Genomic DNA, 21,799 nt, shown 5'->3' on the forward strand with positions numbered 1-21,799 from the left:
AGGAGATACCATCTCACCCTGGCATTACTGGCACGAATCAGTAAAACAGAAAATAACAAATGCTGGAGAGGCTGCGGGGAGATCGGAACTCTTATGCACTGCTGGTGGGAATGCAAAATGGTACAACCATTTTGGAAAACGATATGGGGCTTCCTTAGAAAGTGAGAAATAGAAATACCATATGATCCAGCAATCCCATTCCTAGGAATATATCCTAGAGAAATAAGAGACGTCACACGAATAGATGTGTACACCTTCACCCATGTTCATTGCAGCATTGTTCACAATAGCAAAAAGATGGAAACAACCTAGATGCCTGTCAACAGAGGAATGGATAAACTGTGGTACATACACACAGTGATTACGCAACAATAAAGAACAACGATGAATATGTGACGCATCTCATAACATGGATGCATCTGAAGGACATTATGCTGAGTGAAATAAGTCAATTACAAAAAGGACAAATATTGTATGAGACCACTACTGTAAAAATTCATGAAAAGGTTTATATACAAAAAGAAACAATATTTGATGGTTATGAGGGAGGGGAGGGGTGGGGATGGAAAAACACTTAATAGACAGTAGATAAGCAGTAACTTTGGTGAAGGGTAAGACAGTACACAGTACTGGGGAAGCCAACACAACCCGTACAAGGCAAGCCCATGGTAGCTCCATAGACACATCCAAACTCCGTGAGGGACTGAATTGCTGGGCTGAGAACTGTGGGGACCGTGGTCTGGGGACATCTAGCTCAACTGGCGTAACAGAGTTTATAAGGAAAATGTTCTACGTTCTACTTCGGCGAGTAACGTCTGGAGTATTAAAAGCCTGTGAGCAGCCATCTAAGATATTCCACTGGTCTCGCCCCTTCAGGAGCAAGGAAGAATGAAGAAAACTAAAGACACAAGGGAAAGATTAGTCCAAAGGACTAATGGACCACAATTACCACAGCCTTTACCAGACTGAGTCCAGTACAGCTAGATGGTGCCTGGCTACCACCACTGACTGCTCTGACATGGATCACAATAGAGGGTCCCAGACAAAGCTGGAGAAAAATGTAGAACAAAATTCTAACTCAAAAAGAAAGACCAGACGTACTGGCCTGACAGAGACTGGAGAAACCCTGAGAGTATGGCCCGCGGACACTCAGCTCAGTAATGAGGCCACTACTGAGGTTCACCCTTCAGCCAGATTGAACAGGCCCATGGAACAAAACAAGACTAAAGGGGTGCACCAGCCCTGGGGCAGGGACTGGAAGGCAGGAGGGAACAGGAAAGGTGGTAATAGGGAACCCAGGGTTGAGAAGGGAGAGTACTGACATGTCATGGAGTTGTTAACCAATGTCGTACAATAATGTGTGTACTAACTGATGAAAAACTAGTTTGTTCTGTAAACCTTCATCTAAATTTTAATAAAACAAACAAAAGAAATATGTGCATTGGCATACCCTAGAATCTACTTTGAGTCTGAATGAATATTTCGGCTTAGTGTTGTGTGCTGTTGTTGTTAGGTGCTGTCGAGTTGGTTCCACTAATAGTGACCCTGTGTACAACAGAACGAAACACTGCCCTGTCCTGTGCAATCCTCACAATCATTGTTAGCATGAGCCCATTGTTGCAGCCACTGTGTCAATCCATCTCATTGAGGGTCTTCCTATTTTTCACAGGCCCTCTACCTTACCAAGCATGACATCCTTCTCCAATGATCCTTCCTGATAACATGTCCAAAGTATGTGAGACGTAGTCTCACCATTCTTGCGACTAAGGAGCATTCTGGTTGTACTTCTTCCAAGACAGATTTGTTTGTTCTTTTGGCAGTCCATGGTATATTCAATATTGTTCGCCAACACCACAATTCAAAGATGTCAGTTCTTCAGTCTTTCTTATTCATCGTCAAGCTTTTGAGTGCACATGAGGCAATTGAAAACACCATGGCTCAGGTCAGGCGCACCTTAGTCTTCAATGTGACGTCTTTGCTCTTCAACACTTTAAAGAGGTATTTTGCAGAAGATTTGCCAAATGCAATGAGTCTTTGATTTCTTGACTGCTGCTTCCATGGCTGTTGATTGTGGGTCCAAGTAAAATGAAATCCTTGACAACTTCAATCTTTTCTCCATTTATCATGATGTTGCTTATTGGTCCAGTTGTGTGGATTCTTGTTTTCTTTATGTTAAAGTATAATACATACTGAAGGCTGTGGTCTTTGATCTTCAACAGTAAGTGCTTCAAGTCCTCTTCACTTTCAGCAAGCAAAGTTGTGTCATCTGCATGACACAGGTTGTTAATGAGTCTTCTTCCAATCCTGATGCTCCATTCTTCTTTGTGTAGTCCAGCTTCTCGGCATATGGATTGAATAGGTATGGTAAAAGGATACAACCTTGGCATACACCTTTCCTGATAAACCATGCAGTATCCCCTTGTTCTGGTCGAACAACTGCCTCTTGATCCATGTAAAGGTTCCTCATGAGCATAATTAAGTGTTCCGGAATTCCCATTCTTCACAATGTTATCCATAATTTGTTATGATCCACACAATCAAATGCCTTGCATAGTCAGTAAAACACAGGTAAACATCTTTCTGGTATTCTCTACTTTCAGCTAGGACCCATCTGACATCAGCAGTGGTATCCCTCGTTCCACATAGTCTTCTGAATCCAGTTTGAATTTCTGTTATCACCCTCAAAGGAGAAGAGCTGCTGTATACATAGATGGAAATGTCTTGGGAGGGAAATTATAATAAAAATTTGTTATTCATTATCCTTCCTCCTTAAACTATCATGTCCTTGTTTATGTTAGTGATGCAACCTTTCTCCTGTTTATCATTATTTTCCTCTTTTTACTTCTGGTTCTAATCACTAAGTAGTCCAACCTTGCATGTAATTTGCTTTACATTAAGCCTTTGGCTTTTGTCCCTCAGTTTTATTTATTCATTTTACAAATTTTTATTGACCTGGAAATGGGCATTCCAGAAGGCTAAAAAAGTAGTAAGAAAAAAGACACAGCAACCATGTTAATGCCAGAACAGCCTGTTTAGGACACCGTGAGGTAAATCCCCTTTATCTATTTTTATGTTTTTGGATTCAAAGCACCTGGAGAGAAGGTTCAATTGGCTGGACTTAGGTCACATGTCTGTCTTGTAACTATAATGGAGAGTGAGAAGGGGAGGATCTGAACCTCTTTGCTTCTTTCTGAAAGGTGGTGAGAGGCAGTTACCCTTCCATCAAGACTGTATACACAATGGGAATGAGTTAATTCACCAATAGGAAGTTAACAGTGTAGACAAAAAGTGACAGACATCCTTTACAGTGCCAGAGCAGAGTGTTGAATAAGAAAAGCTAGGCAAAGAAGGAAGGGAGCATGAGTGCAGAGAACTACAAGTAGTTTGATATTGCTGCATCGTCGAGTTTGAGACTGGTTGTGGATAGGGATGTGAGTGGAGAGGTGGCAGAGGGTCCTCTGTGCTGTGCAGCTTGGACAGCAGTCGGCAGGAGATGAGAGTTATGCAATAGTTTAGGCAGAGAGTTGCATACGGATGATGGGTGTGTGACGTGGTGTGGTGTGATAGAATCCACCATTGGAAAGGACCTTAAAGGCCTTTTATCCAACTCTCATCTTTTTCTATGATATGACAACCAAGTGGGAACGTATCTGTTCAAACCTCTCCAGTGACAATTTGCCAAGACAAATTGTTCTCTTTTAGAGAAAGGCCAATAGAGAGTTCTTTCTTGTGTTCAGCTGAAATCTGTCCCCATGGCTTCTACCCTTTGGTTGGTTGCACTTGGAAATTTCTTAGTGTTATACAAAAGTCCATTTCCTTTTCACCCCAAGTATTTCCACTCAGTCTAACTATGCCTAATTCAACTATTGTTTCTTGTATGACCTGTTTTGACCCCCCCTCACCTTCCTGATGACCCTATGATCAATTTGTCAAAAACAAAAACTCTGGGTCTAGAAATTAATAGTCCATAAATGGCAATTCTGGCCAGAGTAGAGAAAGGTAGGATCTCTACTTGACATGAAGGGCATCTAAACTGAGACAGAAAATTAAAGACTTATGCTCATCAAAAGACTTTATCAAAAGAGTAAAAAGACAGCCTACAGACTAAGAAAAAAATCTTTGGAAATGACATATAAGGTTCTAATCTCCAAAATTTATAGAAAACTTCAACAACTCAACAAAAAAAGACAGTCCAGTTGTAAAATGGGCAAAGGACACAAGCAGAAACTTCACCAAAGAGGACATTCAAGCAGCCAACAAATGCATGAAAATGTGCTCACGATCATTAGACAGATGCAAATCAAAACTACAATGAGATACCATCTCTCCCAGGCTAAAATGGCACTGATTAAAAACAAACAAAAACCACATAACAAATGTTGAAGAGGTTGTTGTAAGATTGAAACCCTTATCTATTGCTGATAGAATTGTAAAATGGTACAACCACTATGGAAAATGGTATGGTGCATCCTCAAAAAACTAAAAACAGAACTACCTTATGATCCAGCAATCACACTTCTAGGTATACGCCCTAGAGACTTAATAGAAGTGATGCAAACAGACATAAGCATACCTATGTTCATTGCAGCATTATTCACAATAGCAAAAAAAAAAAAAAAGGAAACAACCTAAGTGCCCATCAATGGATAAATGGGTAAAATGTGGTACATACATACAATGGAATACTCTGCAATCATAAAGGACAATGATGAGTCCATGAAACATAACATGGATGGACCTATATATAGAGACCTGTTCTTTGGTGGTTGCCAGGAAGAAGAGAGGGAAGGAGGAATTGTAGATAATTGTAGATACTTGTTATTTTTGGTGATGGAAAAAGTAGCACCAAATGTGGGTGTAATGAGCATAGCTTGATTGAAGTAAATTATGTCACTAAGACGTTCTCAAGAAAAAAGAATGTCTATACTAAATAATTTGACGCATATAAATTGGCAACAACACCAACAATGACCAAAAATATGAGTGTATGGTCACATATGTATGTATGTAGGCATATAGGTGTATATGGATAGGTACAGGTATATACATATGTGTGCACAGATAGAAGTTATCTATATGTACATATAAGTACAGATATGTGTGTGTGGGCCCGTATATTCGTAAGAGACACTCACAGAAGACAAAATTTACCGATATTTCTCAGGCATACCCAGACACCTTGCAAGATTAATTTTCTAGGTTTGAAGGCTTAGGACCTTGGTCTCATGGGATAACTCAGTCAATTGGCATAATATAATTAACGAAGTTCACATTCTGCATACTAGTGAATTGAGTAGCTTCTGGGGTCTTAAAAGCTTGTAAGCAGACATCTAAGATACAACTATTGGTCTCTTCTTGTCAAGACCAAAAGAGTAAGAATGAAACAAAAGTCGCAGAGATGAAACAAGTCTACAGGGTTAACAGCCTACATGAGCCATGGGCTCATCTACCCTGAGACCAGAAGAACTAGATGGTGCCTGTGCCTGACTACCACTAACAACAGCTCTGATCAGGATCACAATAGATGGTGCCAGGTAAAATGGGAGGGGGAAAAATGTAGAACAGAACTCAAATTTTTTTTTAAAAGGCCAGATGTATGGACCAGTTGAAACCAGAAGACTCCGAGACTATTGCCCTGAGATACTTTTTAATCCTTAAACCAAAACTATCCCGAGATCACTTTTTAACGAAATAATGGAGCATCGCACAAAATAAAAGATATTACCCGTAAGTACAGTGCTGTACTAAAAAACCATCTATATAAGACCAAAAGGTCAACAACTTAAAGCAAAGATGAAAATAAAAAGGGACAGGGAAACTAGAGTACTAAAAATGGAACAGCCAAAACACAAAGAGAATGTTGACACATTGTGAAAAATGTAACTAATGTCACTGAACAGTTTGTATAGAAATTGTCAAAAGGCATCCTAATTTACTGTGTAAATTTTGAGCAAAAATATTATTTAAAAAATATGTTATGTAAAATAAATAATAAAATATTATTTTAATAACACTAAGACGGGAAACGGAGGAGGCTCTGCCTACAACACACTCCTCAACCCCTCTTCACTTTGCAAATAACTCCTCCTCCTTTAACTCAGCTTTGTACTTCCATAGCTCCCTTTGCTGACCTCTGTTACGGCACTTCCCATATCATATTAAATGATCTATTTATGTATCAAGCTGTCCATGAAAGCTGGAATTGATACTGATTCACTGCAGTATCCCTCGTGTCCAGAACTGAGCCAGTCATATAATGAGCCATCAGCAAAAAAAAGCTGTTGAACTGAAGTGAACTGAATTGGAGTATGAGCTGAGTTTGATTGTAGATAAGCAAAGAGGAGGAAGAACATGGCCCATGAATAAGTTCAACTCAAAGCAAGAGGAACGTGGGAGTGAAGATTGGGAAGTAGGAGTACCTGGACTTGTAGAGGGCTTCCAGCCAAGCTTTGGCTGCGGCAAACTCATGAGCAAAGGGGAAAAAAACCAAAAGTTAGGCTAAATAAGGAAAACTAGAATGGGGAGGAGGGGTAAGGGGGATTTATTCCTACGTGGCCAGGGAGTAAGCGCAGAAGACCAAAAAAAAAAGCAACTGGCTCTTATTAGCTTTTTCCAGTTGTTTGCCATTCCCATATATGCATGCTTCCCCATGGTGACCAATGATCTGTGTCCCACTAACAGAAACTCAGAATATCTGCTCTGGAAGGAACCCAAATTCAATCCAAACATCTTTCTTTACAGTTAGGGATGCCTGAGGGTCAGGGAGGGGATCAACCGAATGGATTTCTACAAAACCCAAGTCATCTTACTCCCAACCTGCTGCTTTCACTCCCACAAACTAAGACTGGCTTGTCAAAATTCATTCAGTGACTCAGTCTTCCAGACAGGAAGGCCCCTCCCTACTTCTAGACAGGAGAAAACTAAGGCCCAGAGAAGACAAGTGATTTCCCTGAGGTCACAGAGCAAGTCAGTGGTAAATTTATGACTAATACAGGTCTCCTGACTCATAGACTCTTTCTCCTTCCTCTGTATAAATATTTACTAACCTACTAATTTTGATGTATTTGAATTGTGGTGTTGGTGAGGAATATTGACTATACCATGGACTGCCAGAAGAATGAACAAATCTGTCTTGGAAAAAGCCCAGCCAGAATGCTCCTTAGAAAGGAGGATGGCAAAACTTCATCTCATATACTTTGGACGTGTTATCAGGAGGGACCAGTCCCTGGAGAAAGACATCATGCTTGGTAAAGTAGAGGGTCAGTGAAAAAGAAGAAGACCCTCAACAAGGTGGATTGATACAGTGACTGCAACTATGGGCTCAAATATAGCAATGATTGTGAGGATGGCACAAGACCAGGCAGCCATTCTGTTGTTCACAGGGTGCCTGTGAGTTGGAACTGACTTGACATCAGCTGACGGCAACAACCTACTAGGAGCAGGACAATGAATAAAAAGTTGGTAAGATGTACTCTAGACCTTTAAGAAGATAAAAATAATTATGATGCAATAGAAGTGCTACAACAGAGGTAAGTATAAAGTGGTGCAAGAGTACAAAGAGAAGGGAAACTGCTGGGTCCAGGAGGACTTTAAGAAAGAGCTGGGATGAGAGCCTAGCCTTGAAGGATGAGGAGGTGTTTGTCAGGAAGAGAAAAGAGGGAGGACATTGCAGGCAGGGGAGATAGGAAGAAGAAAGCAGACAGCAGGTTCTGGGAAGGTTTGAAAATAGGTTTCTGATCTCAGCCAAAAGCACTTCTAATTTTACACACTCTTTCTGGGTGACATGCCCAAGGTTCCAACTATCACTCTGAAGCTGATGATTTCCAGATCTATGTTTTTTAGGCCAGACATCTTTTCCAAGCTTCAGAGCCATACATTCAATGGCTTTCAAGTCATCTCTCCCTGGTTATCCCACAGGCACTTCAAATTTATGAGTACAGACCTAAACTCCTTTCCTTTCTTACCGCTGATTCACACCTACCCACCCACCCACTCAGGCCCCCAAGCTTGTTCCTTCTTTATGGAATCTTAGTGAGTCATCATTCATTACTTCTTTCTTTTCTCTCCTCCCACCCCAACACAAACTTAAGCATCTGATTTTGCCAATTTTTCTTCCTAAATACTTGGAAACCCCTTCTTAATGCAACAGGATGGAGGTGAGGATTTTTTTTTTAATTACAAATGAATAAAATACAGAGTCATATGAGTACTAGGATAGTGGAGCCAGCCTGGAGTCCCAGGGATTGGTTGTACCATCCAAATCCATCCAGCTCTGTCTGTGACTTGGTACTACTTAAAAACAATTGCTGAGGCTGGCTAGGACTTCAAGATGGCAGCAAAGATTCTGGTTAGTCAGCTAATCTAGGATATTGGCTTAAGAGAAAAGGGAACGCTGGGGACCCATCTTCACTTCCCGGTTCCAGAATTGGAGTTGTCTGTGATTTATGTACTGAGTCTTGCCTTCCTCTCCAATAACATTAGTTCAGACAGGATTTGAGATTCAGCCATAGTTGCCATTTAAATTATTTTAGGGTTTTATTGTACAGTATATATATAAAGTCCATTCCCTTTTTTCCTTCTTTACTCTGTAGTGGTTAAGAACACAGGTTCTGATGTCAGAGTGCCTAGGTTCAAATACTTCCTCTCCACAGATTACTAGCTATGAGACCTTGAGCAATATGGTAGCTAGCCTCTAAGATGGCTCCAATGATCCTCATCTTGAAAAACTAATGGTAAACCACTTCCAAGATTAGGTTAGAAAAGACATTGTGGCTTCCATTTTGGTCACTCTTACTCTTTCTCAGACGATTTGCTCTGGGTGAAGCCAGCTGCCATGTCATGAGCAGCCCTACGGAGAGGCTCATGTGGTGAGGAACTAAGGTTCTTGTCAATAGCCGCATGTGTGAGTTTGGCCATTTTCGTGGATTAGGAAGTTGGGTGCAATTTAGCTGAATGAATTCTGAGACTCCCTTTTGTCTAGGGGTCTACTAGGCATCACTTTAATTGTTTCAGAGATCTTTACAAAGTGTTTTACATCCACAATTTTGGTGTGATCTACATATCCAGTCTCTATTTTACTATACTAATCCTTAGTTGGCTAAAGCACCTCAAGATGAAAGAGTTTTATTTTTTAACCGAGTAAGTCCAGCCCCTCTATGTTTTCTCTAAATTCTGTTTGCAAACAGGCCAGTTCTTTTTTTTTTTTTTTTTTTTTTTGCTGCATCTCTTCCTGTTACAAGGTTATCGTACACACTTAGGAACATACAACTGATACAACATTCTGCCTCGAGATCTCTGTAGCAAATCCAGAAGTTCTTTAAGTACCTTTTCCATCTTCTAAATTACCTTAGGCAACAGTTATGCCAATTGTTTTGCTACTAAGAAATGATTTTTTCCAGGCTCCAATAACAATTTCCTCACCATTTTTTCAAACTCCACTAAGTTTGCTTGCCATTTTTTTCAGACTCCACCCATCCCCTGATTCCAAAGCCATTGCCATGAATTTTAGGGTTTGGTTAAAGGCAGCATCTCACATTCAGATAGAAATTTCTGTATTAGTCAACTTTTGCTGTGAAACAAACTATGCCAAAACCTAATGGCTTAAAACAGTAATTATATATCTCATTGTTCTACAGAATGGCAATTTGGGCTGGGCTCAGCAGGGTGGTTCTTCTGGACTTTGCTGGATCCATGCATATGTCTGAGGTTAGCTGCCAAATTAACTGGGTGCTAGTTAATTTAGGATGGTCAAGCTCTGCTCCACCTGATCTCTGATATTCCAACAGGCTTGTTTACATGGGTGGCTGAGCTGGGTTCCAAAAAGAGGACAAAGCATGCAAGGCTTCTTGAGGCCTAGGCTCAGAACTGGCACACTGCCCCTTTTGTTGCATTTTATTTGTCAAAGAAAACAATAAGGCCTTCCCAGATTTAAGTAGAAGGGGAATAGCCCCCGCCTCTTAAAGGGGGGGCGGTGCAAAGACATACAGCAAAGTGCACGAATACAGCAGGGAATAAAGATTGTGACCATTTTTACAACCTACCACACCTTCTCAGAGGCTACTCTCATCATTAATTTAGCATGCATCCTATCTTCCCTATTCTTTATTTATATGACATATGTATATACAAAAAAAATTTTTTTTCTGTGACTTTGTATGTTTCTAAATGAACTATTTCATACATACCAAAGAATTTATTTAAAAATGTAAGGTATAAAGAGTAAAACACTTATGCACCTACCACTCAGGGAAAGAAATGGAATTTTACCAATACATTTTAAATGCCCTTTGTGACCCTCCTAACATTCCTTTCTAACCTGAACTACTGCAGCAACCTTCTAACTGGCCTTTCTGCCTCATTCTTGCCTCCTCCAATCAGCTCTACCCACTGTAGTTGGAATAATCTTTAAAAAGCATTTTAATCACATCATTCCTTTCCTTAAAACTTCTCAGTTGTTTCCCATTGAACTTAGGGTAAAATCCAAATTCATTAATACAGTAGCGCTTAACCATTTGCCTCCAATTTATACTTCATGCCTTATGTTTTGCCATCCATCCTTCAGTGTACCGTGTTTTTCTCAAAACTTGTCACTGAGTTTTGGCCAAAGAAAGTGGTTTCATAGCTCTCTGCACTTCCTCCTTCATGGCATGTATCTCTGTTGTTATTGATTTTAATCTGTGGTGGTGCAGTTGTTAAGCGCTCAATTGCCAACCAAAAGGTTGGTGATTTGAACCCACCAGCCACTTCAAGGGAGAAAAATTTGACAGTCTGTACAGATTACAGCCTTGGAAGCCTTTTGGGGCAGGTCTACTCTGTCCAATAGGGTCACTATGAGTGGGAATCGACTGGACGGCAGTGGGTCTGGTTTTGGTTTATCCACTACTAGGCTACAAGAGCCCTGAGGGCAGGGACTCCAACTCAGTCCTATGCTGTATCCCTGGGTGCCAACCACAGCACCTGGCACCACAGATGCACAGTAATGGTTGAATTAATAAATGGATTAATGCATGCTAGGCTCTGGGGAAAGAGAAACTCCACAAAAAGCCCCTAGTCTAGGTGGGGAACAGATGCATATATTGATTAATCTCTTTGCAAAGCAAACAGGCATGTTTCACAAATTATTTGAAAAATAAATTGAGTTAACTTCGAAGTTCCACCAGGGGGCACTATGGAACTGCCTCTGATTTCTCCTAAAAATCATGTTATTTCCTTGGTAAGACCCTACTACTTTCAGTGGGAATGTAATTTTCAAAGGTGGTCATTGTTTTGTGTGTTAATAAGCCCCCTGTTCCGTCCACTGGATAAAGCTTTACCTGAGCCATTTGTGTGTTCGAAGAACTGACGTAAACCCTCTTTGGGCCCTCTTTGTGCCTATAGTAGTTTTGCAATTTGAAATCATCAGGAGAGCTTTCGCAGGCATGATCTAATTTATCTCCCACATCAACCCTTGGCACCATGATAGGAATTACTATTTTTATTTCCATCTTAAAAATAACTCCAAGGGTCAGAAAGGTTAAGTAATTTTTCCAAATAATCACAGCTGGTAAATACCTGAGCAGGACTTGAATCTGTATTTTCAAAACCCAAATTTATTCATTTACTAAAAATATATTGGGCACCAAGTTCTGTAAAAAATGATAAGGATACAAAGTCACACCCACCAATTTAATGTCTTAGAAGCAAAGACTATCTAAGTTGAAAGGAACTTTGGAAATCACCTAAAGTAGTCTCAGTTTAGTTGTGCATAAAAGTCACCTTAAGAGTCTGTTAAAAATGCAGATTCTTGGACTTCACTTTCTATTGCTTGAATTCAATGTGTCTGGCTGGGGCCCTAAATTCTGATTTTTCTTTAGAATATTCACCATTTACCCCACGATTCTGATACAGGTGATTGGTGGGCCACACTTTGAGAAACATTGATCTGTTGCTTTAATTCCTTCAGAATATAGAGAAGAAAATGAGGAGAGAGGGGGAAGTGAGTCCCCCAGTTTTGTAGGAGGATGTTCTTATTTTTAGGAAATACATACACACCGAAGTACAAAGGGGTATGGAGAGTTACAAGGATCATGTATTCTTTGACACTCTTCCCATTGAGAAAAAACCCATCGCTATTGAATCGATTCTGACTCACAGTGACCTTATCGATTCTGACTCACAGTGACCTTATAAGACAGAGTGGAAGTGCCCCACAGGATTTCCAAGGAGTGGCTGGTAGGTTTGAACTGCTGACCTTTTGGGTAGCAGCCATAGCCCTTAACCACTGTACCTCCATCAGGGCTCCTCATTGAGGAAAAAAAAAACCAAACCCGTTTCCATCAAGTCAATTCCCGCTCATGATCTATTTCCCTTTTCCCTGGAATCTGGGCTCCCTGTGACTGCTTTGACCAGTAGAGTATGGTGGAAGTGACACTATAGCAGCTACAGACCTACCCTATAAAAGGACTGGCAGCTTCCACCTTGGTCTCTTAGTGCTAGGGGAAAAAAAATTGACATCCTTGCTTGAGAGACCACATGGAGGGTCCTTGAGACTATATGGAAAGGATGAGGGGTCCAACTGAACCTAGTCTTACAGACATCCTTCCACCAAGGTGTCAAGCATATGCCAAGCCTTCTCTGAACCTCAAAGCCAGTTGAATATCATTGTGTGACATCAGTCAACACTACATAAAGCAGAAGAATCATCTAACTGAGCCTTGCTTGAATTCCTGACCCAGAGAATCTTAATATATTATAGGATAGTTGCTATTTTAAGCCAATAAGTTGTGGGGTAGTTTGTTACCCAGCAATAGAGAACTAGAATAGAATTTGGTACCTGGAAAGGGATGCTGCCATAATAAAAACATAAAACATTGTCATTGGTTTTGAGTCTGGCTGGTGATCAGAAGCTGGAAGGCTGTTAGTGAAATCCGGAAGAGCCTCTAGGAGACTTTTAATGAGGATATGAAGGGTAGAAAGGAAAATATTATTGGAAGTTGAAGAAGAGAACACTCAATTATGTATGGTAGAATAGTTAATGAAACTGTTGCTTGCAGGTAATGTGAAAATAGAAGAGGTTCTAATGATATTATAGATCTGGCTAGAGAGATCTCCAGGCAGAATGTTGAAAATGGAAACTGGCTTCTTCTAGCTGTGTATGATAAAACTCAAGAAGTAAGAGACAAATTACAGAAGGAACTATTCCTTTTCCAAGCAGAAGTTGGAGGAAATACATAGAGGGCCCAGGACAGTCTTTTCAACCAGTAAATGTTCCTCAAATAAAGAAATGACTCAGCGTAAAGAACAAATCCAAGGAGCAATCAGTAAAACATGGTACCATTGCTGGTGGTTTTAACTTTCATTACTTGGTTAAGATGGTATATCCCATAAAGTTAATGAAGATAAAGGGTGTGGCTAGAAGACCCTTTTTTGAGACTTCAGAAAGATTTAAGGGCATGCCTAGCAGAGCTTCTAAGAATCTTAAGGGCATGCCTTCTAGATTATCTCTGCTAGACAAGAGAGTCTTTAGGAGTCTTAATGGTGTGCCTCGTTAGGTATGGTATTTAAAACGGCAAAAAACTTCTAAGAATCTTAAAGCTGTCGTAGCACAGCATGCTGACTCTCAGCCAAAGTTAGAGAAGGGCCTGTCTTGGAAAGAAGTATGAGTGTGGCTTTTCTCTAATGGAGTGAAATCCAATAGACTAATAGGAAATTCTCAAAAGTTTTAAGATAATTATATCAGCAGAAACATTGCCAGCTTGGAATAAAATAGAGACAATACAAAATAAAAAGATACCTTTGGACCCATGTATTCATTTCTTATAAATTTATTATCTTACAACTCTGAAGTATAGAAGTCTGAAATGGGTTTCACTAGGCTAAAATCAAGGTGTCAGCACAGCTATGTTCATTCTGGAGACTCTAGGGGAAAACCTGTTGCCTTGCTTTTTCCGATTTCTAGAGGCTGCATCTTATTCCTTGACTCATGACCCCTCTATCTTCAAAGTCAGCAGTGTAGCATCTTCAAATCTCTCTCTGTCTTTACTTGTCTTCTCACATCTCCTTCTCCGACTTTTTAAAGGACTCTTACGGTTATATTGGGCCCACCTGGGCAATCTAGGATAATCTTACCCCATCTCAAGGTCCTTAACTTAATTGCATCTACAAAGTCCCTTTTGCCGTGTAAGTAACATAGTCACAGGTTTTGGAAGTTAGGACATGTACATCTTTGTTGTTGTTGTTGTGTGACTCATAGCGACCCTATGTACAACAGAATGAAACACTGCCCAGTCTGACACCATCCTCCCAATAGTTGTTATGCTTAAACCCATTGTTGCAGCCACTGTGTCAACCCATGCAATTGAGGGTACTCCTCTTTTTCACTGACCCTCTACTTTACTAACCATGATGTCCTTCTCCAGGGACTGATCCGTCCTGATAACATGTCCAAAGTATGTGAGGCATAGTCTTGATATCCTTGCTTCCAAGAAGCATTCTAGTTATACTTCTTCCGAGACAGATTTGTTTGTTCTTTTGGCAGTCCATGGTGTATTCAATATTCTTCTCCAACACCACAATTCAAAGGTGTCAATTCTTCTTCAGTCTTTCTTATTCATCGTCCAGCTTTCACATGCTTATGAGGCAATTGAAAACACCATGGCTTGGGTAGGTTGCACCTTAGCCTTCAAGGTGACATCTTTGCTTTTCAACACTTTAAAGAGGTCTTTTGTAGCAGATTTGCCCAGTGCAATGCGTCTTTTGATTTCTTGACTGCTATTTCCATGGCTGTTGATTGTGGATCCAAGTAAAATGGAATCCTTGACAACTTTTCTCCATTTATCCTGATGTTGCTTATTGGTCCAGTTGTGAAGAATTTTGTTTTCTCTATGTTGAGGTGTAATCCTTACTGAAGGCTGTTGTCTTTGATCTTTGGGGGACCATTACTCCATCCGTTGTTGTTATGTGCCATCAAGTTGGTTCTGACTCATAATGACCCTATAGCCTTCTACACCCTTAACCTTCTAAGGGCAGGAAGCAGGCTGAGAAGAGACTATTTCGTTGCAAACACAGCCCCTGGTTATTTTAATACTCCCAACATAAAAGGAAATGTTATGAGGGAAAGAGTGATAGAGAGGAAGCCAGAGTGGAACGAGACAATTTAATCAACTGTGGTTAAAATAGCTTTCTTTTGCAATTTTTACAAATATGTGTAACTATGTGAACCCATTACTAATCTTTCCCCTACTTCCTCTACCAAGTGACAGGGAAAGGGCCTGTTGAAGTTAAGGGCCTTGAAGCTTAAACTTCAAAAGCTTTATGGTAAACCTGCCTCTGGTAGTGATTAAGAACGTGGAATCCGGATCCATACTACCTGGGTTCAGTTCCCTACTCTACCACTCACTAGCTGTTTTTGCCGATTATGTGGAATTGCAAATTGAGTTCTCCAGAAGCAGATGATGAGATGGAGTTTGGGGTACAAGATGTTTATTAGGAATCTACACCTATGGTAGGAAAGGAGATGAAGCAGGAAAGGGCAGAGGATCAGGTCAAAGAGGCCTAATCAAGGAGGCAGGAGCACTGAAGCTAGTATTGCCTGTCAGAGTTATCTCATGTTGAGCCTAAGCGGCTGGGTCTTTATTCCCTCACATTCCTTAGTGACTGGATGTGTGCTGCCCAAGGAGGGGCATGGCCTAGGGCAAGGTTGCTCTCTGCTTCAGCATAGACCCTGAAGGAGCTGACAACTGGAGGCTCTTCTGACCGATTCCCTACAGCGGTACAGCAAGTTTTCCCTTCAAGGGGGACCCGATGGCATATCTTCATGTCTACCATAAGCAGTGATGTTCGGAAGCTGGCTCACACCAGCTTGTGAGCACCGATTTTTAGCATCTCTGTCCAACTGCTTTCAGTGATGTAGTCTAGGTACCTTGAAATCAGCCACAGCAGGAGTATTTACACCACAGAAATTGGCAAATGCCACAAGTTAAGGCTTTTCCCCATTCCCTAGAGAGCCAATTTTCCAATATACCTTTGAATGTTATCTACAAGTGATTAACATTGGGTAAGTTCTTTATTCTCTCTATGCCTCATTCTTCTCATTTGTAAAATGGGATCAGTGATACTACCTACGCCATATGGTTAGCATGAGAATTAAAGAAGCTAATACATGTAAAATGCTTCGGACAGTGCCTGGCACGCAGAATGCATAGCAAGTATTAACTGTTATTTTCACTGTTGCTATTGTTGTCATCATTATTGCCTCCTTAAAGACTTCCATCGGATTTTTTTGAACATTTTTTTGTGTTTTATGTGAAAGTTTACACAGCAAATTATTTTCTCATTCAATGATTCATACAGAAATTTTTCTGTGACATTAGTTCCTATCCTCGCAATGTGTCAGCACTCTCCTCATTTCCACCCTGCCTTCCCAGTTCTACCTGTCCAATTTTCCCTGCCCCCCCTTGACTTCTCATCTTTGCTTTTGGTGCAAATGTTGCTCATTTGCTCTAATAGTTGATTGTTCTAAGGAGCACATTCCTTACCGGTGTTGTTTATTTTATAGGCCGATCTATTATTTGGCTGAAAGGTGACCTCTGGGAGTGGCTTCAGTTCCAGGTTAAGAGTGTCTTAGGGCAATAGTCTTGGGGGTTCCTCCAGTCTTGATCAGTCCAGTAAATCTGGTCTTTTTTATAAATTTGAATTTTGTTCTACATTTTTATCCCATTCTAATTGGGACCTTCTATTGTGTTCCTGCAGAGTAGCCGGTAGTGGTAACCAGGCACTATCTAGTTCTGCTCCCAGGCTAGAGAAGGCTGTGGTCCGTGTGGGCCATTAGTCCTGTGGACTAATTGCTTCCTTGAGTCTTTAGTTTCCTTCCCCCTCCTTTGCTCCAGATGGGAGGAGACCAGTAGTTATATCATAGATGGCTGCTTGCAAGCTTTTAGGACTCAGACACTACTCCCCAAACTAGAATGTAGAACAGTATCTTTATATTAGGCCAGTTGACCTAGATGTCCCCCGAGACGATGGTCCTGAGCCTTCAAACCGAGAAACTAAGACCCACAAGGTGTTTGGATGTCTAGGAAATTTCCATAACTATGCCCCCTATTGGAAACCCTGGTGGTGTAGTGGTTAGGTGCTACGGCTACGAACCAAAGGGTTGGCAGTTCAAATCCGCCAGGTGCTCCTTAGAAACTCTATGGGGGTGGTTCTACTCTGTCCTATAGGGTCATTATGAGTCGGAATTGACTCGACGGCACTGAGTTTGGACTGGGTATGCCCCCTATGTGCTCTATTATATATATGAATATATATGTAGCACATACAAATATGTATATGCAAATGCCCACAACTATACCTGTATGCGCACACACATGTACTCCCATACACTCTCCCAAACCTATATAGTATATATATCTACCTACGTAACCACTTACAAATTTTTGGTTGTTATTACTGTTGTTGCAGAACTGTATATGTTAATAGGATTTATCGTAGTTGTCATTTATCCTTTCATACCTCTCAGTGTCTTCATTTACCTTGGTCATGATGTGTTGACTTCCCCCATATTGTGTATTGCCTTTCCCTTCACCAGAATTAACAAGTGTCTACTATCTAGTAAGTGGTTTTCCCTCCCCTCTCTGGTAATGATCAACGTTGCTTTCTGTGTGTAAACCTATTCTTGACTTTTTATAAAAGTGGCATCATCTAGTATTTGTCCTTTTGTGATTGACTTATTTCACTCAGCATGATGTCCTCCAGATTCATCCATGTTATAAAATGTTTCACAGACTCATCATTATTCTGTTGTTGTGTACTATTCCATTGTATGTGTGCACAACATTTTCTTGATCCATTCATCCATTGGTGGATACTTTGCTTGCTTCCATTTTTTGCTGTTGTGAATGATGCTGCAATGAGCATGGGTGTGTGTATGTCTATCTGTGTCACTGCTCTTATTTCTCCAGGATGTATACCTAGGAGTGGGATTGCTGGATCATATGGTATTTCTATTTATAGCTTTTTGAGGAAAGTGCCATACTGCTTTTCATAGTGGTTGTACCATTTTATATTCCTCCAGCAGTGTGTAAGAGTTCCAGTGTCCCCCACAACCTTGCCAGCATTTGTTGTTTTCTGTTTTTTTTTTTTTTTGATCAGTGCTGTTTTTACAGGGGTGAGATGGTATCTCACTGTAGTTTTGATTTGCATCTCTCATTTTTTTTAATGGCTAATGAGAAGCTGGACTATATGAAGAAGAACTTGGCATCAGGATTGGAGGAAGACTCACTAACAACCTATGATATATAGATGATATAACCTTGCTTGCTAAAAGCAAAGGGGACTTGAAGCACTTACTAATGAAGATCAAAGACTACAGCCTTCAGTATAAATTACATCTCAACATAAAGAAAACAAAAATCCTCACAACTGGACCAATAAGCAACATCATGATAAATGGAGAAAGTGTTTTAGTTGTCAAGGATTTCATTTTACTTGGATCCACAATCAAGCAGCAGTCAAGAAATCAAATGACATATTGCATTGGGCAAATCTACTGCAAAAGACCTCTCTGAAGTGTTAAAAAACTAAGATGTTACTTTTAGGACTACGGTGTACCTGACCCAAGCCATGGTATTTTCAGTTGCTTTCTATGCATGCAAAAACTGTACAATGGATAAGGAAGAACAAAGAATTGACACCTTTGAATTATGATGTTGGAAAAGAATATTTAATATACCATGGATTGCCAGAAGAACAAACAAATCTATCTGTCTTGGAAGGAGTACAGCCAGAATGCTCCTTAGACGGGAAGATGACAAGACTTCATCTCATGTACTTTGGACATGTTATCAGCAAGGACTAGTCCCTGGAAAAGGACATGCTTGGTAAATTAGAGGGTCAGCCAAAGAGAGGAAGACCCTCAACAAAATGGATTGACACAGTGGCTGCAACAATGGGCTCAAACATAGCAACGATTATGAGGATGGCGAAGGGCTGTTGTACATAGGATCACTATGAGTCGAAATCAACTTGATGGCACTTAACAACAACAACACAATGGCTCATAATTAGGAGCATCTCTCCATATGTTTGTTAGCCTCCTGAATGTCTTCTGGGGTGATGTGTCTGTTCATGTCCTTTGCCCACTTATTGATTCGATTGTTTGTCTTTTTGTTGTTGAGGTGTTGGCATTTCCTATACATTTTAGAGATTAGACCCTTGTCAGATGTGTTGTTGTCAAAATCTTTTTTCCCCAGTCTGTAGGTTCTCTTCTTACCCTTTTGGTAAAGTCTTTTGATGAACATAAGCACTAAATTTTTAGGAGGCCCCAATTATCAAGCTGATCTTCTGTTGTTTGTGCTTCCATTGGATTTTCATAGATGACGGGATAATTTTCTTAGTACGACATGCAAAGCCCCTTCACAATATGACAGCTCCAACCAAAGAAACTTTTCATCACTTCCAAAACTCAAACTACTTTCCACCCCTGAACCTTGGTACCCATAGGCACCTTCTGCCCATCCCTCCCTTGCCTGCCACAGTGGAGATAATCCTTTTTCATCCCTTGGGCCAGTGCACGTTGCTTCCTCTGTGAAGCCCTCTCCACCACCGACGCATGTGCACAGGCTTCCTGCTCAGTGCTGCCATTGCACATGATGGCCCCACCCTTGGTTACCCTAATCACATTTTATTGTGGTTATTTGTTTACATATCTGTCTCCTCTTGTGAGCTCATTAGGACCGGGGTTAGCGCTGGGTCTGCTGTTTCTCTGTGTCCTCAGCCTGGTACCTTAAAAAAAAATCACTGCTGTTGAGTACATTCCGACTCATAGTGACCCTACAGGACAGGGTAGAACTGCCCCCGTGGGGTTTCCAAGGAACCACTGGTGGATTCGAACTGCCAACCTTTTGGTTAGCAACCTTAGCTCTTAACCACTATGCCACGCAGTACTGTAGGTACCAGTAAACATTTGTTGAATGAATGAACAAATGCCTGGGAAATGCCACGCAGTACTGTAGGTACCAGTAAACATTTGTTGAATGAATGAACAAATGCCTGGGAAAAAATAAGTAACCTAGTAGGATGTAAATAATAATTTTGTTTGCTTGCTTAAGTAACTGTGTAATATATTGTGTAGAGCAGAGACTTGGGATCCCAGAGTTTTAGGTCCTCTAAGTCCTAGAAACGTTATGCACTGGTCCTAATGCCCTTCATCACGCCTAACCTCCTGGTCAAATTTCTACTCATCATTCAGGATCGCTCAGATGTCACGTCCTCTGTGAAATGTTTTCCTCCCCTCTGCTCTCCCGCACTGTGAGTCGGAATCGACTGGAAGGCAATGGTTTTTTGGGTTTGGGGCTCTCCCACAGCTCTTTACACACACACACACACACATACACACACACACACACACGTCGCTATGGTACCTCTATTATTATACCGCATTATTTGCTCTCCTGGATTTACCAATCAGAATTCAGTAATGTTTCTATAGTTCCACCCCTGAACCAGGGGGTGAATATTGTTGGGGTGGCCTTGTACAGCCTTGTTTTTGTGTGCCGTGGAGTTGATTACGACTCACAGCGACCCTATATGACAGAGTAGATCCGCCCCATAGGATTTTCTACCGCATCCTTCTCTGGTCGAGGGGCTGGTGGGTTCCACCTTCAATCTTTCGTTTAGCAGCCCAGTGGGCTCCTTTGTACAGCCTTAGGCCAGTGAATTCAGCGCTCACACCACCCCGTGTCTCAGTTTCCACATACGTGAAATGGGCACAGAGGAAACACCTTCCTGGGGCTGTGATTTAGTGAAGGGAGCGCCACTGAGGTTGCAGGCAGTCCGCTCACGCAGTCTGAGCAGCTGAGAGGCAGGAACCCGAGGAGCGGTCAGAGCAAGTAAGGAGTCGGCGGTGGGGGGCTAAGCAGGCCTGACAGGCAAGGCGAAGGGGCGGGGCGAAGCCCAGGGGAGGAGCAGGGCTGGAGCTCCGAGCGCCGGGCGCAGGGCGGGCGGCACCGTCTGAGAGGACGCGAGCGAGCGCCGGCCATGGGTCCCGTGGCTCGGCTGGCCGCGCTGCTGGCGCTGCTGGCGCTGGGGCCCAGGGGTCCGGCGGGGCCCGCGGCGCAGGGGGACACGTTCTCCGCGCTGACTAGCGTGGCGCGCGCCCTGGCGCCCGAGCGCCGGCTGCTGGCCCTGCTGCGGCGCTACCTGCGCGGGGAGGAGGCGCGGCTGCGGGACCTGACCAGGTGAGGACAGTGGGGCGGGGCGACAGAGAAGCCTGAGTGGGAGAGACTCACAGTGCGAGACCGAGACACTGCGGTGCAGAGTGGGAATGACTGAGGCAGCGTGTGACTCCAGACTCACTGTCGTTCTGCGTGGGACGTCAGACCCAGTGTCACACGGTGAGACTGAGAAACTGTGGTGTGGGATAGGGAGTGACTCTGAGGTCTGGTGTGATTCCAGACCCTGTGTAGGACCCCGGTCCCTGTGTGGTGGTGGGGAAACTGAGACCGAGTATGAGCCCACAGGCACTGTGTCACATTGTGTGGGGCCCCACACTCCCATCACACAGGTAGTGGCACCCCAGATCCAGCATCACACGGTGAAGTTGACACACTGTGGAGAAGTGTGATGGAATACTCTGAGGCAGAGTATGACCTCACAAGGCACTGTGTCATGCTACAGGGGACCCCAGCTCTGTCACAGTGACACAGACACAGTGGAACCATGCAATGACACAGACACTGTGACCATAAAATGTAGAGAATATGGGGATGCTGTGGCCCCACGTGTGTTGACCTTGTGAGTTGGCACTGTGAATCAAGAACTG

At 42.0% G+C, this 21,799-nt stretch overlaps 1 protein-coding gene across 1 annotated transcript in view; it reads left to right on the top strand.

The window, feature by feature from the left end:
• The first annotated feature begins 21,015 nt into the window (after positions 1-21,015).
• The window catches only part of P4HA3 (prolyl 4-hydroxylase subunit alpha 3), a 38,733-nt gene continuing 37,949 nt past the window's right edge, over positions 21,016-21,799 (top strand). Inside the window, exon 1 of the mRNA XM_049889583.1 lies at positions 21,016-21,215. Within this exon, the coding sequence (XP_049745540.1) occupies positions 21,016-21,215 (200 nt within the window). The remainder of the gene's footprint in view (positions 21,216-21,799) is intronic.

This window comes from Elephas maximus, chromosome 7 (genome assembly GCF_024166365.1).
Source record: "Elephas maximus indicus isolate mEleMax1 chromosome 7, mEleMax1 primary haplotype, whole genome shotgun sequence".
NCBI classification, from domain to species: domain Eukaryota; kingdom Metazoa; phylum Chordata; class Mammalia; order Proboscidea; family Elephantidae; genus Elephas; species Elephas maximus.